Genomic DNA, 26038 nt, shown 5'->3' with positions numbered 1-26038 from the left:
AACAGAGAGCAGATGGAGTGTCTCTCTCACTCTCCCTCTTCTTCATCACACCTCTCCCCTCGCTTCAGCTCGTCCTATGTCAGGAAACTGTCAACAGTGAATAAATAATGCTGATATTAATACGCTCTCCCTCAATGAGCAGCAATTCCACCGGGATGTAAAGCTCCACAGGGTGGCTGGCTCTTTCCGGTGCACTGCAGGGTGTGGTTTACGCCCTTCTGCCCTCATGGTGTGGCGATATCAAACAAATACTTCCTCTAGTGACCATTTACCTGAGCTGAGCTTTAAAAACATGCGCAGAGAAAGACTGAGAGGGAGAAAAAAAAACGAGATACCAAAGGGGAAACCTGTAGGGAGCGGAGGAAAAAAAAATTATCTATAAAAACTAGGCATGGAAGAAACGATTCTCACAACTTCGAATACTGAAGGTACTTTTTGCTTATTGCTTGTAACGTGTTTTTTTGTTCCCTTTTATTACTTTACATTTCCTTGTGTTCTATTAAGCTATGTCTAGTTAGTTACAATTGTTTATTATTAATTTGTAAGTATTTGTAATTATAATTATAAAAGTCACTTAAGAATACACAAATAATTTTGACAGTCAGTAAACATAATAATTAAAAAGAAAACGGCCATGCAATGAATTCACCAAACAAAACGAAAGCCCTAATAAAGACTAAAAAAGGTACTGAGGTACAACAACAACAAAAAATAGCGCACAAAAACAAGCATTGAATGTCTTTTCTCTCACACACACTCCTACATGACGTCAAGGGCCTGAAATCAGAGAGAAGGCCTCGGCACTCCCTTCAGTCAACTTCACACCCAGTGCAACTGGAAAGGCCTGTTTACACACACTCTCTCTCACACACACACACACATACACAGCATTTTAGACTCTGGACTTGATCTCAACATGGTGACTCCATGCTCGCTGTCGTAAAAAATGCAAAGCCGTGTGTAAATGTGAGCCCTGTTCGAGCTGCTGAAGGTCAGGGAGCTAAACAGGGTTTACAGTCCGCTGTGTTCAGTCTCATATTAAGCTCAATCTCCAGCCGCCTAACCTCGTGTTCTCAAATACATCCAAACTTTCTGACAGTATTCAAATTCCACCCCCGAAAGGTAAATCTGGTCTCTTGTTTTTTTAGGATTATTTCATTTGTTTGGGTGTGGCAGTTTCACAGATATGTCAATGGAAAAGGTAATCTCAGCTCAGATGATAAGGGGATTGCAATCTTTGGATATTTCAGTATTTGTATCAGTATTTACAGTAAGTGTTCTGTCTTTCCCATTATATATTTTAGATAACTGCCAAGGGAACAGACACACATGTAATACTGTGACTATGAAAGAATAAATACGAAGAGGGTACAATGCAACTTTTAAAATAGAATTAAGAAGAACAATATAAGAGGTAACCAACAAAGTAATTGCCCTTTTAAATGTTTTACAGAAAACCTGTTTTAAAGATGTAAACCTAAATGATGCCTACACCAATGATTAAGGCAAAAAACTGGAAAAATCTATCTACAAATATGTTGTAACCTTCTATTATTACAGCACTAAAAAAATTATCTAATAAGTAAAACATATTTATGCCACATAATGTACAAATGAAATTTGAACATTCACTACTAAAACAATGTCTAAACACGGGTTGTAGCATGGGTAGGTATGTCGTTGACACCCACTTGACTGATTTATTACGTATTCAATTGAATTTACTCACCTGTTGCACACTGACAGCAACAAACATTTAAAATGAAACGACGCCTGAAAAAGATTTCATGTCTTTGGGCACTTTTAAATTCAAGCCTTTTGTGACTCGATCATTGGGTTTGAAGATTGGTTGTTTAAAGGCAGCTTTGCCTAAAGTGAATGACAGTATGGTTCACTTTTGCTGAAATAAATCCAGTCAGGAATTGAATCACTGATCATCTGTGTTTTAAGAGAGTGAGGTTCGTCACCCCAGAAAAATCACTGTGGGATGTCTTTGGACAAAGTAAGAAACGCCATTTATATTAGTGATATGGCCCAAAAATTTTTATAGCAAGCCACTCTGTGATAATTGTATATGTAGGCAAATGAGCATGTGCATTCTACAGTAAACAAACATTATATGCCTTTAGCAAAAGGCTAACTGTCTCTTTTAAATGAAAGGCAAAACTCTCTTTTTTTAAAGCTGCAATATTGTTTTCCCTCATCATTTTTTCTATAAGTGGTCTCTTCCTCACAAGGTGTAACTATAACTAAAGGAGATTTTATTTTCATCAAGTAATGTAAATGTCATTACAACTCCTGATCAGTCTCACCAATAATTCTGCAGCAACCACAAAACAAAAATTACTAAAAATAGCTATTCGTACTTTCACAACTAGTTGGTTTGTGACTGGTAAACTGCAGCTTCAGAAGTCAAAAAAAAAAAAAGAAAAAAATCCTTTTGTGAATTCATTGCATACGTAAATACAAAAAAAAACTCACTAATCACACTAATGTTCCAAAAGCTAATTGATTGACTTCTAGCACGTTTAATTTGCTCCTTCCACTCTATAAATATATTTGAAAAGACGCAACAAGTGTCTAATGAGGTCAAATCGGTATATTGTGGGACTTCCATGCAGCCATATAAGGCTTTAGGACCTGTATGGGAGCCATTTCCACAGAGCTGATTACATGCTGATGTTCTGTCTAGTAATTTATCAGTAATGACAGTGAGCCTAACGTCATGCCGTCCACCCCTTGAGATTTAACCACACCTAATCCCCTGAGATTAGCTGAGAACATGTGGATGCGGTTCAATATCTTGTGGTGACTTAAAATAAATGTACAAACTTTTTTTCGTTCTCATCTTAGAGAAGCAACAATTTGAGACGGCACCCATACTTTATGACTTATTACTTTATAACCTTCCTTTCACATGCACTTTCCTATTCTTCTATGTGTAAATACTGGCCTTTGTTTGTGTACACAAAACATGGAAAAACCTGTGCGGGAAAGTATGCGTTTACAAAAACTACATCTAAAAGATGTTTTTATTTCCTTAAGTTGACCCTGATGATCAACGCAGTGGCCTCTTTAACATATTTACTATTTATGATCTTGTAATCTATTCGGAATTGAAACACTGAGAGCCATGGACCATTCTAAATGCAACAGCAACAACGTAACAGAGTAGCCGAAGCGACAAGATGATGGAAGAAGCATTTGCATGCGATTTATAAACCCAGGAATTACTATAATCTGTCGTTCGTGAGCCATCCTTACAGATGACATGACTATGGATTGTTTATATCTAAGCATCTCAAAAGATTACATACCTGCAGTGCTATTTAGTTATTGCAGATCAATTTTGACTGACTGGATAATATCAGGATTACTACTCTGACATACATAAACTGCTGGCATTTAAAAAAAAGAAAGAAAAAAAAAAGGTTTTTATTCCGGTGAAATGATCTGCCTAGCGGAGCGAGAAGTGCTAATGGAGTAAATCACTGCAGTGGAAAACTGTGAGTCTTTGAGACTGATCAGGGTCAGCGGACCCGACAGATCTGTGCTACTATGGAGGATGTCCAAACAAAGCACACCAGACTGAACAGAACAGAACACATTTTGAGGACTTCACCAAGATATGAGCTGTAAAACCAGGCAGGTGCAAAGACGTTTCTGAAAGTCCACAAAAATGATAGCAGTGTGAGCGCAAATAACGGCCATCGTTTAAAATCACAAACGGCAATTAATGTTTTGTTATCATTTACTCATCTTTCATTCCAAACTTTTTGTTAGTACAGTACAAAAGGCTGTGATTGGACCCAGCAGCGACAATATACACTATTCACAAAAGCTCACAGTGACCGCTCGGTACACACAGCTGGTAAACAATGTCCAAAAATGACCGGAACATCTTATCGATCAACATCATTAGCAATGTGGTATATTTCTAAATGACAAATTCAAGCTAGTGCTCCATATCAGAAGTCGGACTAACTGAGAATGTGTGAGAACTAGCAATGTTGGCAACCACTTTTGAGAAGGCCTTCCAGACGGGATGTGGAGAATGAAGGTCAAAGTCGCCCTTTACATTTTGATGTGTCCAAAATGTGCAATTACAGCCTGAAACTTTCAGTGGTCGCCCAATGTATCGGCTGACATTTGGCATTTCATAATTATAGGCGTCGCTAATAAGTTTTTCTGTTTGGACCAATAATTGCTGGAAGTGTCAGACTTTTTTCTGTTTGGAAAATAGCTTTTGGTTTTTGCGTAATTTCCTGATTCTGTCAGAAATGTCTTTTTATTTTACAACTCCTGAGAACACGGGTGCCTGAGCTCAGCCGCAAAGACGGTAAACAAAGAATAAGTATCACAGTGTTTATTAGCGTTTTAAGAAATCGAAAGACAAACACTAAAATACCTTCTCATATACCATCGGCATTCAGCAAATGTGTACTTATACAAAGACTTACATTTTTATATCTAATAAATAAATAATACAAGATTTTACTAAATTATATTATATTAAATTCTAAATCTGTTTTTCACTCATTTTAATCAAGTTCAAATGATAATCTGCCATATTTATTTCTTTTCAAATGATTTAATTCTAATTTAGTACATAAAATAAAGTAAAACAAAATGAAATATCCATATGAATCCACTAAAATCTTTATTACATTAGCATTACTGCATTGCCCACCAAATGCTTAAAACAAATCCCCTTATAGCTATATAGCTATTAGTTAGCATTATCTGCTCAGGTGACGCCAGCTGAAAAGACATTTCAGAGACAGCAACTACATATTGCAAACTCTCAACCATCAAACAACATGCACTAATCAGCAAAAGCATTTATTAAAGAAGCAAACAGAGCCGGTTTGAACTGTATGTTAACTATGCAGACAAAGAGTCACTAAATCACATAATTTAGCTAAAAACATCAGAACGTAGAGGTCAGAGGATGAGAAACAGGTGAAGCCCTTTCTCTCCCTCTCTCTAAATCTGTGTTAGTGGGGTCTGGGATTTCAGAGATCTGTAACACAAGCCTGTGGTGTCAGGTCACAGTATCAGCAAGGTGACACACCGAGTTACCGAGGACAAGGAAACCCTGTGTTAACACTTATTGAGGTGGTGTGCTTTTCAGACACGGATGCCGTAAAGCTGGAGAAAAGAGTCACAGGCCAAACAGGCCTCAATTCAGGCTGAACGTGAAGGTCTGTGAAGAGTTTACATGTATGTGTTTGTGTGATCCATGCGTATTAGAAAGATGAAACAGCAGAGTGAGTGACAGATAAAACTCCCCAAGATCCGAAACATGGTCCAAGTCATAAACATAAACACACTGTTCCGAGTGCGATCTTTTTTATGCAAAGCATCCTTCCCTGCGCCTGATCCACCCAAATGGAGGATAATGCAAAATAATAACACATTTTCATACCTCTCCTCCTACATAGCTTGCTGAAACTCACCCACGACCTCACTAGTATGATTAACACCAATGATTCACGCTCCTCACACTCTTCCTCTGCTAAAACAGACACACTCTGAACAAGAGGTTAGAGATCTCGGAGAGGGCATCCGGAGATCTGGACAAGGATATAAAGTCCTTCGCTTTTCATTAAGCCACTTAACGGAAAACACACACACGTTATTGCTGTCTGTATTGTATGAAGCTCAGTCAGCATTAGTCACACTGGCATGAGTTATTAATGAGCACTGAATCTGTCCTCCTCCTCACTCTGAATGGCTCAATTTTCCGTCCTCTGGCACTGGCACCGCAATCTGTGCCTTATCACATTGAGAAGGGCAAGGCTGGCTATTCTCACTGCCTGTGGTCTACATGGCTCCCAAATCAAACACCCTACCTGTTGACTAATATCCTCTATAGACTAGTGTTTCTCAACCTGTTCAAATATTTGAATTCTCTTTGAATCCTCTTCCTTAAATGACACGAATGTTAATTAAACTTATAGTTTTAGATTATTTTTAATTGTTTTATTTTAAATCAACTAATCTCGAGGCCTTCTTGGAACGTCTGCTTTTAAACGTCTGAAATTTTTAATTTATAGAAATTATCATTGTTAAAAAAAAAAAAAAAAAAAAAAAAAAAAAAAAAGCTTGCTCCTTCACATTTAAATAATTCACTAAAATAATAAGACAAAACAATATACTACTGCCCTTTTGCTGATATTAATTTGCTTCTATAAATCTCAGATGTATAGGCGTCTGCTAAATGACTAAATGTAAATTATCAGTGTCCACATTCAAATAATTCACTAAAATAATTAAAACAATTAAAGTGTTAAATCCCAGATGTATAATTCTAACAATACAACAACTGGTTAAATTGTAGAAACAACTGAATTAATATTAATAGTTTATATTAATAGTTTTAAATCATTTTAAAGCCCTGAGACTTTTAAATAGTCTGCTTTTTAATGTATAAATATTGGTAGTTTACATATATTAAAATAACAACAACAATGAAAATCAAAATAATTAAATTGATAAATTTAGAGATGTATTACAGTAAGAAATGTCTCAATGTTCTGGAGCTTGTTTGGCCTAATTTTAAAACATTTAAGCCATCTTGAGGCCCCCTCGGATGTTTGTGAGGCTCCTAAGTGGGCCCCTTAGTTGAGAACCACTGCTACAACAGGGTTTAAACTCCTTATTAACTTCACCAGCATTGGCTTGAATCGTCGTTATATTTGATACTGACCTTGATTACTAGTATAAAGAATAGATAGGATTTTCAGTTGTTCCACTAAACAAAATGACTTGCAGTAAAGACATGATTAAATAATCCATAAAAGACACCAGCTACAGAGCACACGCAGTGAGGAAAATTAATGTAGCCAAGCCTATCAATTACGGGTCATGGGAAGTCACGTTGGTTGAGGAAAGTTCTTCCTGAACTAACTTGCTTTTTGTTCAGTTTGTTTTCTTCCTTTTTGTGTCTTTTAGCCCGACAAGCTTGAGGGAAACGCAGTTCAGAAGAAAAGCGAGCATGACATCATTCCCAACAACAAAACGCACAATCATATACATATTAGTTTCTGTGTGGTCAGTGTGAAGATATGCCTTACCTGGCCGGATGAATTCTCTATAACACCTACTCCTTGAGGTCGGGTTGACATTTTCGCCCAGGGGGTTCTCAAAAACAGGGCCAAAGGGGGGAAATATAAATTCAAAATCGTTTTCAGTAGATGACAAGCATTTATAAGCTTGTCGTTAGAGGCTATTCGTCTGTTCTGACAGAAGTAATCAGTGTTGCTAGCTAGCCCGAACTAGCCACGCAGACAGAGATCAACAAGTTGAAGCCCAACATCAGTCCATATGTGGAGAAAAAAAAAACTTGTTTTGAACTGTCCAGTTGAAAATAAACAGGAGGTCCTTGAGGAGGATTTATGAAGGATTTGAAGTCTTCACGGGGAGACTAACATGGACCTCACTCACATTTATATTTGCTTCCAGACCGAATAAGCGAGAGTTTAAAAACAATTCATATCCTGCCAGGTCTTAAAAATGACATTCATAGTGAACGAGCACACGGAAAGGCAAGGGTCTCTCTCTGCGAGCGATATTAAGTGTTAGGCCAGCCCAAAAATCACAATTTTACCGACCTCCAAAAAACAAGTGTCAACAAAAGGTGAAAATACCTCAACCGTCAGTTTGGGATAAACGAAACAAACGTCGCTTGACTGAACACGGATGTGAAGAAAAACAATCGTGAGTGCTAATAACAAAGGACTAGCAAACCTAAGACGGTTTCAAAAAATGATCAATCCCGAAAAACCCTCATGATCCACAAAACATGATCCTTCCGCCACTCACTGGATCCCGGTGACAAACGGTTCTTGAATGAAAGGAAACGTCTGAGGGCTAGCGTCCAAACGCAAACATCCAGAGTCAGGTAGTAAAATCCATGATTGGCTTCGGGGCTGTGGTGAAACGGGTTTCAGTGGAGGCGGATCGGTGTCGTACTGCGGCCGATTTGCTCAAACGCTCGTGCCTGATACCGGAACAAGCGCGAGAGGCAACATGGCCGATCTCCGGAGCGAGCGGAGGGGGCCGAGCGGGGAGGGGCCGCGGCGGATCCGAGCGCGGATCCTCTAGGCGTCAGTCGGTGCTCGCATACTGCGGTATTCGCGGCAGCAACGGCGACTGTAGACGTGGGGTGACATCACGCGGTCGTTGTTACCGTGGAGATTTTGAAATTGAGCAGATGCCTGGACACAGGAAACAGCATCTGCGCGCCTGACCTGCCGTTTGATTGCGCGAGAAGCGTTCAAATAGCTAAAGCAAAGAGGCGTTTTCCAAGAACGTTTAATTTTGAGCAGGTCTGCTGCAACGGTATTTGCAGCTACAATTGTATATTTACAGCCATTTTTTAAAAAAATTACTTTAAAACCAGGCATGTGTACACAAACAGACACAACGAAAGCTTTCACAGATCAAATCTGAGGGTGTGAGAATCATAAAATGGATCCATCTTTGACAGATAAGGGAATGTTCAACCCAAAATTCAAAACCTGCCATTGTTTACTTATTCTTATGTTAATATGTAAACAAATGCTGTTAATTTTTATGGAGCAAAATGAGTATTTCTGAGTAATCTTAACACTAGACACTTTTTGAAAACCAAAATTAGATTGAAAAACGGCAAAAATTAACAGTTCTTAAATGAGAATTGAGGTCATGATGTTAAACAAATCTGATAAACTAATTTTACAGCACACACACCACATATGGACTTGGCATGTTAGATTTGGCAGTAATGGTCACTAGGCTTCTTATAAAAAACAAAAAGCTGTGTCAAGACTTTTACTTTTGTTCTTTGATCTATAGAAAAACTGAAACGCATTCTTAACCATTCAAGGATTATGATTTCTATTATCGGGCTTGTATCACGAATGCTTAGCACATTCTCCACAGCATCATGAAAAGTAACTTTATAAGATCTATGCATAAATGAATACTGATAAACAAGGACATAATGCAAATACCTGAGTCAAAGTGTAATATACCTTTTTAAATAAACAAACATCGATTGATACACACACGCACACCAAAAAAAAAAGAAAAAAAAAGTAAATGCATGTAAAACCAAATCCTGATCAAATGTTTAGTCTCTTAACTCCTCTACTGGCATAGTGAAAAGGTCAGAGAAGAAGCTCCCTTCGTTGTCACCGCCACCAAAAACCAGAAGTGTTTCTGGGGCTGATTTTGGAAGTTCCTCTTGTTCATCTGTACATTCCTGTAAACCAATGGCAATTATTAATGATAAACTGAAGTCAGTTGACAAAGACCTTTATAGCTTGATTATGAATGTTTTTACCTGTTTGCATGTTGTAGGCATGGTAATGATGGAATGTCCAGCTCGAGGTACAGAAGTGAGCTGGGGAAAAGAAAGAGAGGACCAGCATCTAGTGTCTGAAGAGAAAAGAGAGAGAAAAAAAAGATTTCTTTACACGCCAGGTTAAATATAATTTTAAAATCTTAACAGTATTTATACAATTGTATGAGGTCAGTTATATTTAATGTTGGCATTTAATGTAAACCAAAGCGTAAACAAAGTGAAACGGCTTCTGAAATGTGAAGAAAAAAAAAAAAAAAAAAAAAAAAGAGCGGGGCTTCATTTGATCCAACAGTAATTGATTGGATCATTGGAATATCCAATAGGCAAAATGGACAAAATGGAGGCAGAATATACAATAGTATGCCGTTAAATGCCGTTGACTTTACATCATTCGAAAATGCATTCGTTTTTACAAAATCAGCTTTCTGACAGATACTTAAGACTGGAGAAATGCATGCAAGATATTCAAGAATAAATTTCAAAACATTAAAACAAAAAAGATCATTGTTAATATTTCATATTATTACTTCTATTGTATTTTAGAGCAAATTAATGTAACTGTGGTATGTAAAAAAACAACAACATAAATCTTACCGACTCCAAACTTTTGAACAGTACCGTATATAGTAACATTGTTAGTCCTGGCTATGGAGGCGGGGCTTAAAATCTTATTCTCACCCGTGTTGAAGACGAATGCATCACTCAATGCGTTGTTCCCATTGTAGCCTCCATGGATCAGGAAGCTGCAGTCTGAAAGAACCGCACAGCCATGCCAGCTGTGATAGAGTAAGGGTCAGAGGTCAAAATACTCAATACATCGAGGCTGATCAAGAAATGTCCCATTATGTAACCATAAGACAATTGATTGAATTTTTATTTTTAATTAGCAGCGGAGAGCATGCTTTAAAAGAACAAACTATTCTTTATTTAAACTGTCACTTTATTTAAATTGTCACATTTTAAATACCTTCTGGGTGTCGGGGCCGTTCCACTTGTTTTCAAAGCAGAAAACTCCATCAGGCCTGAAATAGATGGAGACAATGTGGTATTTTAAGCGGACTACTACACTTTTCAAAAGAGCACCTTCAGTAATTAGTCAAACAAGGTATTAAATATGCAGAAAGTGTTGAATCTAGTAGACTCAAGCAATAGTAATAAAATGAAATTTATTAGTGGTGAGCTTTTTGTTATTGCTTATCTTCCCCAATGAAAAGCCACCTGAATTATTATTATTTTTTTTTTTAAAAATCAAATACATCTTTAAGAGTAACAATTTTTGCATTATTTACCAAGGTCTAGCATGAACATGTCATTGAAGCACACAGGGGTGTCCCATCCACCAAACACAAAGATTCTGCCCTGCATCACACATGCTGAGTGCCTGGATAAACAAATTAATTCAAAGAAAAAAAAAAAGAAGAAAACTCATCCGTCACTTGTACAGTACAGCTGAAACCATCAGTCATACACTTAATGAAATATTACATCATGCAACTTTGAATATAAACAAATAAGCTCTGTACCCAGAGCGTGGTGCAGGCTTCTCTCCATTGACAATAGGTTGATACCAGATGGCCATTTCAGGGTTAAAGATGTAGATGGAGTCACTGCAGCCGTCTGGTTCTGGGTGTGGGCGAGGAAACACTCCTCCGAACACAAAGAGCTCTCCTCGGAACATACTGCAGCTGTGGTAGGCCAGAGGAGGCACTTTGCCCTGTGCCTAAAGGGATAAATGAAATTCAAATAAGCTTTTTAGTATATTCAGAATCTAGTTGCTGCAACAATATACTATGAACTACAACCAGATGTCATTTATAACACAAAAACAAATCTTATGCATCTAGTCTTATTTTACAGCAATAGTTCTCTCAGTGTTCTTTGTTGTTAATCTTAGAATCTATGGCAAACTAACCTCAACCAAAGTCCATCGCCATGTTTGTGTGTCTAGGATGTGAACATCATTAAACCATTTCTTATGCTTTGAGCCACCAAACACAAAGATACGCTTAGATTCTGGGTCATAGGTCGCTGTGTGACCAATACGAGCCTCAGGGGTGGGTCCTTCTGCAAGAGTTTCAGCAGGTACCCAAGAAAAATCCTCTGGGGGGGGGGAAAAAAATAAACCAAGAACAGAGATGAATCTACCAAGTAAAGACATATTTAATCTATTGACATGAGACAGAAACATAGTTGCTTACCTGTGCACAGTTTCCAAATGGGGTCTTTGCAGAACTGCATTCTGGCACCTTGTCCTCCAATCAAAATGGCTGTCTGAGGATCAATGGGACACAGAGTTTGACCCCAGCGGCCTGATGGCTTGTTCAGTGGAGCTGAAAAGGATAGTGTTAAATGTATAATAATTAACATATAGTCACATAACTTATAAGCTACACATGCCAGTAATACGAATGCTCACTCACCAGTCTGTGAGGGGGTTTTGGCCTGCTTGCCTTTAGCTTTCTGACTCTGAGAACTTGAAGATGCAGTCTGTTCCTCCTTTTGTAAGAAGAGACGTGTCTGACCTCCACGATGATTGTTCTTGCTCCGTCTTTGAGGGGTCACCTTTTCAGAGGCGTTAGGGCAGATGTTCTCCTTGCCTCTACCTTCATTAACTTCCTCCTCCTCTCCCTGAGAACGCTTCCTCTTGCCTGGGCACTCTCGTAATGCAGGTACTGCGGGGTTGCACTGGAAACCATGAATTGAGAGGTAATTCACTGCAGGTAAGTACTGGCAAACACAGTGAATCTAACTCAAAAAGGTTAAACTCACCTCGGGAGTGCATTCCATCTGTGAGAGAGTCAGCCCCGGATCCAAGAACTCTGTAGTACCCTTTGGAAAACAGGATCACGGGGTCAATAACTGTATGCACAAGTCCAAAGAAATCATATATTTCTTCTATATTAGGGGTAATTTCATTAGGTTTTTGGCAAAGACTGCAGCATCTTTGAAAATTTTCATGATGAAATGGTAGTAGCGACAGATCTTCCATTTTCGCCACATACAGCCAAGTGAAATGAATGACTGACAAGGACTTGACCATATCTACTGATTTTTTTTTTTTTATTGGCAGTTGTGAATGCAAGCATGAGGTCGATTGTAGAAAAGATGTGGGATTCAAGCAGGCTCAAAAAGATTGGCATACATTTTCAGAAAGAAATGCAGCGTGTTCACCAGAAGAAATTAGTTATGACATGGATGAATCCTTCATAAACAGATCAACAACATGCTTTATGCTTTTAAAAATTGATGAATTTCCATTTCACGCCAACTTTTTTTAATATCAACACAGAAAATTCCATAAGCCTCAATCATTCATTTTGGATGTGTTGTCTAAAACAACTGAACAGTTTCTCACCCCAGTGATCTTTACAGTTAAGGTTGCTCCACTGGACCAGACACCATCCTCACCAGATTCCCATGACAGACATCTGAAAGAGAGAAAGGTTTAGTAAGGGATTAAAAATTACTATAAAATCGTACCAGACCGATTTAGCGTAAATGGTAAACGTACTTATTGAATGGTGTTAGTTTTCCCATATTAATGGGTATGCTCTTCTCATCAGCCAGTTCCACAGAGACCGAATCTCTCTTTCCCCAGTCTCCTTTGGTGAAGAGAACCATCAGCTGGACACTAGGTTGGATTTCAATTGAGCTCTGCCATCCTTCACGCCTGTTGTGAGAAATAAGCGATTACATAATCCCCTCATATAAAGAGCAGGTTTAGCATAGTTCGCGTTTTAAGTAGCTGCAGTACTGTTGCTATTGTGTATATGTTTGTTAAGTTAGTTGCGTCTGCATTGTCTGCATTGCATCAAGACTGCTTAAAAATATTAAAATGTATGAAGCCATCTAAATATATTTCATGCACAAAACTAACGTAAGTTACTTGAATTGCTGTTACTCTGCTTCTGTTTCATTAAAATAGCATTAAATAAACAGTCAAAATACATCGATTGCATTTCCAATGTTTGTTTATCTCAGTGTATTTTACCTTAAAATCTGCTGTGGTGGTTTATCTACTCCAAATATGGCATAAACACCGAAGTCGTCCATTGTTAAGCTATTAAGTAGAGCTTCTCTAAAAGAACAGATTCAAAAACGCATTTAAAAAAAACCTCCGATAAATAAAGTGCTGTCTCCCGCCGATCTAAAGCACAATAAATATAAAACTCGCGCCATCGTCACGACGTTTCCTGTACGAAGCGCTGTGATTGGACGAGTGGGCGTGAACGCAATGCTATTGACCAATCCCATAGAAGAAGCAAACCGTTTTCCTGTCGTTGCAATGTTGACTGACAAGTGAAGTCAGCCAATGGATTAATGGCTTTATTACAGGCGGGATGCGTTATTGTCAGGAAGGCGGGACATTCTTCTGATGGTCGTGTTTGGTAATCTATGTAAAGAAGAGAATTTCACATCATATATTATAAGATGAAATCACATACATGGCAAAACGACACAATGAGAATTATATAGTACATATATTATATCATTACGTAGTTTGCTTAAATATGCCATCTAGTAAGCTCTGCGAATCAAAACACTGTCCGCTGGTGACATCTGCTGATCAAATGTATGTAAATGCAATGGCAAAGTCCCAACTGTGGTATTATTTGCATATTGCAAAATATTTGTACTTAAACTTTTTCATTAACTTTTCATACAACAGCTGCTTAACTTATAAAAAGGCTTTGCTTTTGTTATAGTTTAATTATCATCATTAAAATTTATGTTTAATGTTCAACTGATTAATGTCACCTTTTGTGACCATTTTTCAGTTTGAAGGCGATTGGTTTCATGTGAACATTTTAACATTTCGTTGGGGCTTTATTTTTATTTATTTATTTTTTTATTTTACCGTTGTTGTAGCATTTTATATATATAAAAAAGGAATGTCTTTTATTCGTTATTCATTCATCTACGCGCTATCGCGTCACGTGACTCAGACAGGCCCCGCCCATCATTAGCTCAATTTTGAGGGGCAACATTACAGGTGAAGAAGGCTTGTTGAATTAATCGACGTTTTTCTGATCAGGTACAGTGAAACACTAAGCAAGCACTGAGATGTCTCACTTTATTGAGTCTATATATTCGACAATTTTTGCAACATCTGATTTCAAATGAAAGTACGCTTAGCAACCACTTTTTTAACTGCTAGCTAGAGTCAGTTTGCTATTCCATCACCTACACTATAATTCATTATTTCGTTTATATTTTTAAATAAATGCAGTATTATGCCTTATTCTGTAACTACAATCTGTCATATTTCAGGTTTAGATGATTGTACTCAGAAGTACTATGCTTTTTAAAGTATATAATTTATTTACAGTATACTGTATATAAGTATATAAGTATATAAGTATATAATTTATTTACAGTATACTGTATTGTACAGTTCTGTATATTGTAAAATCTTTCAGCAGATAATGGCAAATCATGGTATCCATGCAGAGGGGAAACGACTTCCCCGAATGGCTGCCACATTAATGATGCGCTTTACCACTGAGAGGGAGCCCACCTTTGGCACCCACAGAGCCGGTTTCAGGCCTGCCAAACCTAGCAATGAATGTGAAGATTATCCATCTACCGTAGAAGAGAGTCAGTCCACCATCCCAGAGTTGGTTCACTTTCTTGATAATGAGGAATCTTCTGCTGTGAAACAACATACCGTAGAAGACCAGTCATTGGAGTTTCCACCCAAAGTGGAGGACCTTGGTTCTGACCCAGAATCCCTTTCTGCCTGGAGCCTGAGTAGCGTTACAGAAGGTGAAACCACCCTAGAAATACCAGAGGACAATAAAGATGGCTCTCTTAAGAGGGACCAAAGAACCGGAGGTTTGACTGAAGTTTCTAGAAAAAAAAATCGTTATGTTTTGTTGCAGATATTTGTTCGTTAACAGTTTTGTCCCAAACTCTTGCTCTTTCAGTGAAGTTCACAGATTGGCATAAATGTCGCATAACAGCTCTGTGTACTGAGCGTTTTGACAAGCTGCTCAGAGAATGCCCTGAGTACGACAACACTAAGAGCTGCTTCGCTGCTTTTGTACTAGAGAGAGGTACATTTTCAATCAGTTTAACTTGATGTACTGAAAATACTACACTGACACAGTAACTATTCACATAAATAACTAATAGGCAGTAACTAATGAAAATTACAATAAACACCAAAATGAAATCTTGGAAACTATATAAAAAATGGACTATAAAAAATAAGAACTAATTCAAAAAAATAATAAAAAATAGCATTAGTGTAAGATACAGTGGCTACCATATACATAGAGTTAGAGTTAGTGTAGGGCAAGGATTAATTGTAATTAATCACATCTAAAATAAAAGTTAGTGTTTATATAATATAAGTGTATTATGTATATTTTAAAGACACACACAAAGTGTGTGTGTATATGTATATGTTTGTATTATATTAATATAATTTTAATTATATAGAAACATGTTAACACTTTACAATAAGGGGAATGCATTTATGCAATGAACAATGCATTTATTACACTATTAATCTATTCATTTGTTAATTTTAGTTAATGAAAATACGGTGTATTGTTTAATAAGGTCAGTTGCATTAATTACTGAAATTGCCATGAACTAACATTACTAAATGCTGTAGAAGCATGGTTCATTCTTAGTTCATGTTTACTAATGTTATTAACCAATGTTAACTAGAGAACCTTACTGTAAAGTGCTGCCATAAATATTTAACATATAAACATAACATATTTTTCTTACACATATACAGTACGTGCATGTGTATTCATATATACATAGTAAAGATACACAGTACACACTTGTATATGATGTACACAAAAAAATATTTACGTTGTATGTGAATAATCTGGATTAATCGTCGCCCAGCACTAGAAATAGTTTTCTGTATATTGGATGTGTGTATCAGAGGTGCTTGACACAGGTGGGCAGCGCTGTGAGGAATATGAAGTGGTGGCTCTGGGATCAGGTCAGAACTGCTGCAGTGGTTGGCTTTCTTACACGGGATCTGTCGTCCACGACTGTCACGCTATTGTCATCGCCCGCAGAGCACTCAAAAGGTTCCTGAAGATTTAATATAGACACATTTCTATACACAAGAGTTAACTGCTTTATACGAATGCTGTTTTTAGTGTGTGCCCGTATATATTTATACATAATTAGTCTCTGTTTCTAGGCTGTTTGCAAGTTAAACTACTATTGCAAATGAGAAAAAATGTATCTTTGTCCTGTCTGGTGTCGCAGGTATTTGTACAAGCAACTCCTGCTGTTCCACAGTGCTGATTCAGAGCTAAAGAAGCGCTCCATACTGGAAAATGTTCCATCTGAAAGCCTGCTTCAGCTCAAGCCACACATTTACCTTCACTTGTACACTAACAAAGCCCCCAAAGGAGCAGCTCAGTGCATAGTTTTGTAAGTTTAACTACTTTGTTTACGCTCTGTGTTGTCTGCTCTCCGCTGTGCATATTATAAAATTCTATATTGTGTATATTAAGAGAACCGGTCGAAAGAGATGTGTGTGTGTTTGTTTTTCCACAGGCAATCTCAGAGCAGTGCTTACTCCACTCTGAAGCTGCAGTGCCACGCTAAAGGCTCTCTCATCCCTGCTGCCTTCCTGCTTCCAAGCGTGTGGGGTGCCCGCGTCTGTTGCATGTCCGACAGCGCCAAACTCACCCGTTGGACTGTCACAGGAGTGCAGGGGGCGCTACTGAGTCATTTCATCAACCCAGTCTACATTACCAGCATTGTACTTGGTAAGCCGTTCGCTTTGGTAGGTGACAGAACGCTCCCAATGTTTGGATTAGTGACCATCCAAGCAGGCAGAAGAAGCGCAGTATTTATTAGCATTTATTATTGCCTAGGTGATTCCAAGTGCTGTTCAGAGAAAGTGTCTGAAATTGTTAACAAGCGTCTGGGCATGGGTTGGGGTGATGGGCTGCCTGCTCCATTCAAACACACCACCATCTTCTTCCTGAGTGGAGAGCACATGGGACCTGATGAGAACACAGACCACTGCAAAGACCTCAGTGTCAACTGGTGCCTGGGAGACTCCAGTATTGAGATTCTGGACGGCATCACTGGTTATACAATCAACAAGTGAGTCACACTCAATAAACTAGCAAATGACATCCTTCTCTTACGCAAAGATGTAGTGCTTCAGCCCTAAGAGTGAAGTATTTGCATAAAACGTCTAGCTCTATTTAACAGTGTGGTCTAATTCACTCCACTCCGTAAATTAGTTAACTTTTAGTTCGCATTATTATGTATTTCTCTCTTCCAGTTCTCCATTTGTAAGCGGTCCTGGAACATCCAGCCGACTTTGTAAAAGAGCTTTGTACTTCTGCTTCAGAAAGGTTTCTGCGCTGGCGGGCCACCATGACTTTTTGTCATTCACTACGTACCGCAAAGCTAAAGTATGCACTATTATTTTCGTTTGGGTAATGTGCACACGCCGGTTATTTTATCGTGCATTTTCGAGGTTCATATGTTAAAATTGAGGTTAAATGTATACGATTGTGCCATTTTGAGCCAATGTTGTTTGTTGTTGTATGCTGCTAATACGTTTTGTGTTTGGTCTAGATGGCTGCACAGCTCTATCAGGAGACCAAAACTCAAGTCAATATGCAGTTCTTGGCCAACAATGCTGGACCATGGAACTCCAAACACTTGGTAGATTGCTTCAGCCGTTAGCAATCTACAGTCATTACAACAGATAGCCATCATTCCCGTTGAATGTCCATTGAAGTTTAAAGAAGTGTTCATATAAATATTCTTTATCAGATATTCACTTCCACTGCAAAAACTAATTCTGTTCTAAAAATGAAAGAGCATTTTGACAGTTAACTAGCATTTGTGTGGTCGTTTTGCTTTTGCTGTGTTATTTTGATTAAGTGATTTGGTATTAGTTGGTATTGTTAATTTGATAAGAAAGTTTGTGATGAAGAGACTTTACGTTGGCTTGCCATACCTACACATAAATATTAGAGTACTTTCACAAGCCCATTCATAATATGTGATAAAGAATTTAAAAAAGTGAAATTGTTGCAATGTAGTTCTTTGTTTAAAGGAATTTAATAATTGTTAATTAATAACAATAACTACGAGTCCACGTCCCGGTTGATTTTATATAAAAATTGTACTAAGGCAGTTACACACAGCACTTTTTTCTTCTTCTTCTTTTTGACATGAATCATGTCGGGAGATGTTCGTAACATGTTCGGATAGGCCCGTAATTCTTCTCACGCGGTACGAGCCGCGAGCATCTGCGATTCTCTAGAGAGAAAGAAATCTGCGAGCTCCTACGACGGCAGAAGTCCTGTCTGTGCGGCTTCAGCAAGGTACTCAAATACTGCGCAGACTGACGCAGTATTTGAACGATAGCCAGAAATATCTTCTATCGGTAAATCAACTATTAACCATCTATTAAATTATTATTAGTAGTAGTAGTAGTTTTATCATTAATTGTAGGCCTATAGGTCTTATACCCGAAAAAATTGCCCATTTACCGCACAACCAAGGCGCAGATAAAAGAATGCAATTTGATTACTCCTCACAAAAAAAAGAAGTAATTAATAGTCCTATAATTAAAATTCTCAGCCGTCTAGCTAGTCCTAAATTTGGGCTTTTAAGGGGAAATCACTGAGCATAGGGTTCGTAACTGTGCAGTGTCTTCACGAGGGTCGACCGAAATTTCTGACATGTCCGACCTTTGCCTGCCGAAAGAGACTTGTCGCCTCTCCTTTCCTCCTGAAAACTGCACGAACTCTGCACGACAAACGACGCGAGGCAAAGCTGAAATTCATCCCGAAAAGAGTCGCACGAGTGAAAAATCGGACGAAAATCGCACAGTGTATCCTCGGCCTAAAATGGTTTAAAAACGCTATAATAACTTAAAAAGTCATTTGTTAAGTAATATAAATTTAATGAAAAAAGTAATGTGTCAGCTCTGTCCGTTAAATTAATTTTAAAATAAACTTACATGCACATTGCTTTAGCTATCTCTAAAAAAAAAAGCTATTAAAAAAAACCCCAAAACAAAACAGTCACCACTTTTACTTCATATCGGTAGTAAACGTGAGTGACACACACACACACACACACACACACACACACACACACACACACACACACACACACACACACTGAATAGAGACTTAAGAGACTTCTTTTTTAAAACACTTCAGGTGTATGGTACTGTACATCTCTTTAAAGTGTCATTCACACAATGTCAGGACTATTTGACATTAAATTACTTTCGCTTTATATTGATAATACATCACAGATTTAAGGAGAGTCTGATGTTTTTTTAATTTAATTTTACTGATTTTTGTTTTTATTTACAGATATTTTTTCCACATCTAGCTCTTTTATATTTAATTGTCATCAAAACTTTAATCACACAAGCAGCACTTTCAAAATTGGCTGCCCTGGCCTGTTTCATGTCTTCATTTTTAGATCTATCCAAAAGCGTTTTTGTAGGGCTTTTATTTTGTAATGTTACTTTGGAAAGTCCCAAAAACGATTAAGTGAAACCCTGGGACGGTGGACTATCAATCTAGATTAAAATAGGTCCGTGGAAGCAGAGTTTCCCGTTTAAAGCCGTCTGAAAACAAATACAAACAAAGCACACGTTATATTGTCATTTCTTATCAGACAGCTTTAGTCACACAAATAACTTTGCATGTCAACAGGGCGTTGTTAAAATGTACTCATGTACTTATTAATTATTCATATCACTCAACAAATTTCTTTTCATGTTATCAGAGGGTTTTCAAAGTGGACGCTGTCATCAGTGTATCTCATTGTTTATATGTACATTTTTGTTTCCGCGTGTGTGACGTGAACCTATATGCTAATGACTGAATGAGTTTTAAGGCAAAGCGTCTCCCTTGAAAGACTGCGTGAGGAGAGCCGACCTTGCCTCTTTACATCCCCGGCGTCGTCCTCCTGGATTCTACGTGCACTATTCTGCAGCGCTGCTCTGAACGAGTTCGACAGTCAGGTGACTTTTGCTTTTGGCTTTGCGCCATTTTTATTTACACTGGTGACGAATTATAAATTGGTGTGTTTTTTTGAATTGTAACTCGTTCGGCGTTTTAGTTTCCGTGTAACATTATCAATACGTTTCGTTCCTGGCTCCTTGCGGACGGGGCCGTTCGACCGACTGGGTACCGTTTCTTTGTTGTAAAACCTATTTATTCGTCTTGGTGTTCCCCTGAAAGAGCTGTTTATTAACCATGAAAAAGCGATTGGTTTCATTATCAATAACTGATATCTGTAATATAAATGGTGTATATTTGTATTATATGCAAAAAAAAAAAAAAAAAGTTGTAGCGGGTGTGTCTCGCCTGCTTGAGGAAAAAAACCCCGTTTAGTCTTGACTGACAGCGCTCTTCCGTCAAACGGCTTCCGTCCCGAACAGAACCGATGCGCTGGACTCAGGTCAGTTGTTTTTTGTATGTAAATAAACTAAATAATAAAGTTTTGAAGTAGTTGTCGAGTATAAACTGCTAGTATGTCAGCCCATTATTGCTAAGTATTATCATCATACAGTAGTGTGCTGAAAGACATTAATGTCAACGATTGTAAAGTTACATTTAAAAGGAAGGTGGAGACCGTATTCATATGGGTTTATTGGAGGGAGCTAGAGCAGACAGCAACATACAAATATGAGTCACAGCCTGTTTTCAGTATTAGAATTTTCCAACAAATATAGGCCTATTGTACTTATTTTTACAAATGCGTTTTAATGGACTAAGGTACAAAGGGATTTGATCACCAAGATTAAAATGTTTTAATATTATTATTTTTTTAAACGTGTCTGTTCACCAAGCTTGCATGTATTTTATCCAAAAGTACAGGAAAACATTAGGCTAATATTGTAAGGAATTTTTTTTAAATTAATTAAATTAAAATAAAAGTAAGATTTTTTAAATTATATTTATTTAACTATTTCAGGCTTTACAGTGTTAATAACAGGTCAGTATTTTTATTATATAACGAAATACACAAAATGTATAATGTAGACAAATTTAAAAAATGTGATCCTCTCAATGTTTTTCTATCTACTTGTTGTTTTTTTGGTTACTAAAAAATTACCCTCTAACACTAGCTTTCTTCTTTTTCTATTCTGTCTAGTTGTTTTCTTATTACCAAAAAAAAACCTTGCTACACATACTACAATAATGATAAATGAGTTGGTTAATCCTTAACCATTCCATAAACAGCACCTATTAAATTAAAATATTTACATTTTCTTTTTAAATCATTTGAAAATCTTTGTGAATAATTTTTTAAACTGCAAACCCAACCCAAATTCCATACATTTTTTAAATGAAAACTAAAAGACTTTCAAATCACATGAGCCAATATTGTATTCACAATATGTTAAAATGTGGAGCGCTGTCGGTAAACACAACTAAAGCGCTGTCATGTCCTGTGGGTCAAGACTCATTTAAAACAATCTGTGGGAAAGTGTTCTATTGTCAGAGTCCAAATTTGCTATTCTTGTTGGAAATCTCAGATTCTGTGTGCTCTGGGCTAAAGAGGAGGGAGACCTTCCAGCGTGTTATCAGCATTTAGTTCAAAAGACAGCATCTCTGATGGTATTGGGGTGCATATAAGCATACGGTGTGGGCAGCTTGCATGTTTTGGAAGACACTATAAATTATGAAAGGTATTGCTGGGTGGTATGAACAAATATTTATATCGCTGTATTTTTCAAAATTATGTCGGTTTCACAGTATACAAGGTTTTTTTTTCATGTATGACCGAGTGTTACCCACATTTTGCACTGACTGAGAGTGCAAACACTGCAGTAGATTGACTTAGAATGCCATATTTTACCTATTTCAATCATAATAACGATGAGTAAATATTATGGAAAATTTTCACACCTAATAGTGACTAAACACGACACATTAATAGAGGAAGTTCTGGGAAACTGCTTTGTTTGTCTGCCATTTTGAAAGGATGGCTTGGCCTCTCATCTCTCAGGGTTTAAATTTCCTGTTGTGATTGTGAAAAATATCACCAGTGACTCATTTGTGCTGCCACGAGAATTGCAAAAGTAACTCCGATCATGACCATTTGCAGCAGATGAGAATGATCCTTTCAAAATAGCAGTGCAACGGCCAGCTTGCAACTTCCAAATTCCAATACCACCCCTAACCACGATGCCTAGGTGACTTCAAAGCTGTTTTGAAAGGAAGAGGAAATGCTACACCATGAAAAACGTGCTCCCTTGCCAACTATTTTGAGACCTGTAGCAGGCATCAGATTTAATATGAGCTCGCTGAAATGAGCTTGTGCACAAAAATGTAAAAATAGCTCTGTTTAAACATTTGTTACGTTATCTATGTTCTATTGTGAATAGAATATCTTAGTAAATGTGATTTGAAAATCATAGTAAAGTATAGGATTGTTGCAGATTTTGGGGTAATTTAATTACAGTTACTTATATATTAGATGTTACATAATATAAATAATTTTGGTAGTTCTAATATCAGTATTACATTTAAAATCAAAATTAATACACTAAAGATAAAATTGAATGCAGCGTCTTTAACCCTCTGTGTGCCAGCACATTCACTTTTAGTGTTTTTCTGATTCACAGAGAAACCATACAGATCGATCTAAAATCAGTCAAATCTAGAAATATATAGACATGAGAAATATAAACACTTAAAACTTGAACAGTTTCTTGTAAATGCCCAAATCAAAAACGAATATTATCAGATTATGTAATTCATATGAAAGCTAGCTACAGTATTTTGTGTTTGAACGCATAGTGTCTACCTTTTAAGTTAACGAATTCAAATTGAAAACGATTATTATCTAATTATGTAATTCGTATGAGTCAAAAGGGAAGTACTGTCACCTGTTCTCAGACATTACTTATAATAACAAATAATTATGTTACTTATTGAGTAACTACATTTTCGGACAGAGTAATTAGTAAAGTAATTTATATACAATATTAGTAAATAGTAATTGTAATTAATTACTTTTTGAAAGTAACCCAACACTGTTCCCAGAACTGTCAGTTTTACCCTCCTCCTTGAAACTAAGCTCTCATTATTTGATTATGGCAGGTGCAGAACAGAATCTTCAGGATGGCGAGCACCCAGCAATCTGCACAGGAATTCCTGGGAAATGGACGCAATCTGCTAACTGGATCTCATTTAAACTGCGATCCTGTAATTGAAGCCTTAGACCAGTGCAGATTCATCAAAACTGAAGAGCTTAATTTAATTCAATCTGCAGAAATTATCCAGGAGAAGATAAAGATTATGCTTGACCTAGTTATTTCCAAAGGTGAAGAAGCATGCTATAAGTTTTTAAAAATTCTTGACAAGAACAGATTTCAAGTATTTCCAAGATCTGGTTTGGTTACTCCAGATTTACACCACTGGATTAGTTGCTTCTCCTTCCAGGAAGAACCACAATCTCAGACAGCAAACAAAGCAGGTGAGTGAGAAGCACAAGAATTCTGTCCTCTTCTTCTTTTTCTTCTTGTGTCAAGTGGTTTAGACAAGTGTATTTTTATTTGTAGCTGTAGTGTTATTAATAACTTTATTTAAGCAGAGGCATATGGTGAAAGTTGGAGAAGGCAATTTGATAGCATAATGGGGTTCAAGATGAGTCAACCTGCCTGGTATATTGAATCTTAATGACCGTTCTGGATCAATGGAAGTCTCAAAATTTAAGGAATTTGGAAACAGGCTGTGCTAAACATGTCTTTGTAACTGGTGACAAGAAAGTTTAGTCTATTATAACTTTTTAAGACTTGAGCATATATTCAGAGAAGTGCATTGGTTTGCACTGTACTGTTGTAAATACCTAAAGTATTTTGTTTTAAAATGTCTTCCAGATTCAGATCCTTGTACTACATACCAGGGCCTTTTGAGATGGAAAGCAAGACAAATACTGGATGAAAAATGGAACCAAAGCATGAATTTCTTAAAAAATGAGCAAAAAAGAAAACCCTTCATGTACGTACCCCTTGTTATGGACACAGATTCTAGTACAGTTGCAAAGCTTAAGAAGATCAAGGGATGCAAGAAATCTCGTTCAAAGAAACTGAAGACCTACATTCCAACAGCCAAGAAAATGCTGTCTCCCAAAGACTTGCTAACGAATGATGAGAAAAGCATCCTGCTTGTGGGAAAACCTGGAGTGGGAAAAACAACAGTTGCACTAGAGATACTTAGACTTTGGACAGAAGAGAAAAACATTCCAGTAAGTTATATGTTCTATTTTGATGAGCCACTGATGAGAGTCTTTTCTCAGTCTCCATATCCTCAAAACTTGAAGGATCTTCTTTTTCAAAAGTACATATCCCCAGATAGGGCAGCTGATCCAGTTCTTGAAAATATTGAGAGCAATTCAGAGAATGTTGTTATCATTTTTGATGGTGTAATGGATGTTATTGGAAAATCTGTGATTAAACAAATTATGGAGAAAGAACTTCTAAAGGATGCTAAGGTTTTGACCACTTGCAGACCAGAAGCTGAGGATACAGGTTATTTGTCAGACTGGCGGTCTTATCGAGTGGTGGTTCAGGGCTTTAGTCATAAGTCCATCTATGAATACTTTACATGGATGTTGGGAACAACAGATGACATTGGTGCTTTGGAAAACCCAGAGTTGTTTAGTTTATGCTCTGTACCACTGTATGCCTTCATAGTGGCTGCCTGCATTTTAGTAAGTCCTACTGAAGCCAGGAAGAAGCCATTTACAGTAACGGAGATGTATGTACGAATTTTTCGCTTTTGCATGAAACAACATGGGCACCAAGATGTGGAGCATTTGGATAAGTACATTAAAGACAACAAGAGGGATATCGTAACCTTAGCCCTAGCCTCTTATCAAGCAATGCTATCAAAGACAGTGAGCCTGACTGATTTGGATAATGAAAACAAATCTGTTCAAAATGCTTTCTTGACAAAGCAATTCTGGAACCCTTCCACAACCTCTTGCAAAGTATATGCATTCCTGCATAATACAATGCAAGAGTTTTGGGCAGCTCTTTATCTAACTTTAAATCCTGACAAGATTGCCAATGTACTGGAAAAATGCCAAAATGATGAAGATGGAAAATACCTTAAATATATCATGCCATTTTTGTGTGGACTTCTTTCTGATAATGTAGTTGAGCTCATAAAGTGTTTGGTTCCACTAGAACAGATAGAAGCCACACGTGTCACATACTTTCAGCAAATTATAGATACTTTCCTTTACACCAAAGAACAGAATCAAGAAGGCAATTGTGAGCAGTTTGTGGAAGCTGACAACATCTTATTTGTGTGTCGATGCCTTTATGAGTATCAGTTTCCAGAGGCATGTCGACTCTTCCTTGAAAAGGTTCAGTATGAGCTGGATTTAGAAGAACAAACACTTGATCCTTACCAATGCTGTGTAATATCCTATGTGGTTAATCAAGCAGTGCATCGGAATATTGACCTGGACCTCACAGACTGTAGCATTGCTGACCCCGGCTTGAAACTTCTTCTAAGCTCATTGAAAAATTTGAAATTTCTCAGGTACATGTTCAGTTATGGTTGTTGAAACAAACAGCTACTTCCTTTAATGAGTGTCTAGCAATTGCAAAAATTATATGATGTTTATTTTTGTTCCTAGGTCAACAAGCACATTGAAATCTCAAATGTGGAGAGTGGCTCTTGCAGC

At 37.4% G+C, this 26038-nt stretch overlaps 4 protein-coding genes across 14 annotated transcripts in view; 2 read left to right on the top strand and 2 right to left on the bottom strand.

The window, feature by feature from the left end:
- mark2b (MAP/microtubule affinity-regulating kinase 2b) overlaps window positions 1-8102 on the bottom strand; it is a 42236-nt gene extending 34134 nt beyond the window's left edge. For 4 of the 9 annotated variants that reach the window (XM_043245389.1, XM_043245391.1, XM_043245392.1 and 1 more), the window contains exon 1: window positions 7080-8098. In XM_043245389.1, coding sequence (XP_043101324.1) covers window positions 7080-7130 — 51 coding nt within the window. In that variant the 5' untranslated portion in view covers window positions 7131-8098. Of the gene's footprint in view, window positions 1-7079 lie in introns of all 9 variants that reach the window. The other 5 variants (XM_043245394.1, XM_043245390.1, XM_043245397.1 and 2 more) reach the window with 4 other exon arrangements.
- Window positions 8103-8476: 374 nt separating this feature from the next.
- LOC122348140 (kelch repeat-containing protein) lies at window positions 8477-13530 on the bottom strand. The gene is made up of 13 exons (XM_043243403.1): window positions 13344-13530; window positions 12864-13022; window positions 12708-12780; window positions 12122-12181; window positions 11773-12037; window positions 11551-11682; window positions 11265-11452; window positions 10876-11072; window positions 10642-10733; window positions 10320-10374; window positions 10031-10128; window positions 9332-9426; window positions 8477-9250 (listed from the first exon to the last, which is right to left on the bottom strand). Exons 1-13 carry the CDS (start codon window positions 13403-13405, stop codon window positions 9119-9121), a joined length of 1608 nt encoding a protein of 535 aa, XP_043099338.1. The 5' UTR covers window positions 13406-13530; the 3' UTR covers window positions 8477-9118.
- Window positions 13531-14305: 775 nt separating this feature from the next.
- adad2 (adenosine deaminase domain containing 2) lies at window positions 14306-18353 on the top strand. 2 transcript variants are annotated; one of them, XM_043245357.1, is made up of 9 exons: window positions 14306-14387; window positions 14773-15187; window positions 15280-15408; window positions 16260-16410; window positions 16595-16762; window positions 16889-17103; window positions 17212-17446; window positions 17631-17763; window positions 17930-18353. In XM_043245357.1, exons 2-9 carry the CDS (start codon window positions 14779-14781, stop codon window positions 18038-18040), a joined length of 1551 nt encoding a protein of 516 aa, XP_043101292.1. In that variant the 5' UTR covers window positions 14306-14387; window positions 14773-14778; the 3' UTR covers window positions 18041-18353. The 2 variants fall into 2 exon arrangements, with proteins under 2 accessions (XP_043101292.1, XP_043101293.1); XM_043245358.1 differs by having other exon boundaries at window positions 14349-14387; window positions 14776-15187.
- Window positions 18354-20396: 2043 nt separating this feature from the next.
- Window positions 20397-26009, top strand: LOC122349396. Of its 2 annotated transcripts, none has more exons than XM_043245421.1 (5): window positions 20397-20791; window positions 23443-23818; window positions 24222-24589; window positions 25794-25893; window positions 25991-26009. In XM_043245421.1, the coding sequence occupies exons 1-4, from the start codon at window positions 20777-20779 to the stop codon at window positions 25851-25853; spliced, it is 819 nt and encodes a 272-aa protein (XP_043101356.1). In that variant the 5' UTR covers window positions 20397-20776; the 3' UTR covers window positions 25854-25893; window positions 25991-26009. The 2 variants fall into 2 exon arrangements, with proteins under 2 accessions (XP_043101356.1, XP_043101358.1); XM_043245423.1 differs by having other exon boundaries at window positions 25797-25893; window positions 25991-26007.
- Window positions 26010-26038: the final 29 nt, after the last annotated feature.

Source organism: Puntigrus tetrazona, chromosome 7 (assembly GCF_018831695.1).
Source record: "Puntigrus tetrazona isolate hp1 chromosome 7, ASM1883169v1, whole genome shotgun sequence".
Classification (NCBI taxonomy): Eukaryota; Metazoa; Chordata; class Actinopteri; order Cypriniformes; family Cyprinidae; genus Puntigrus; species Puntigrus tetrazona.
Note: the sequence above shows the minus strand (reverse complement) of the source record. Positions and strands in the feature narration are given on the sequence as shown.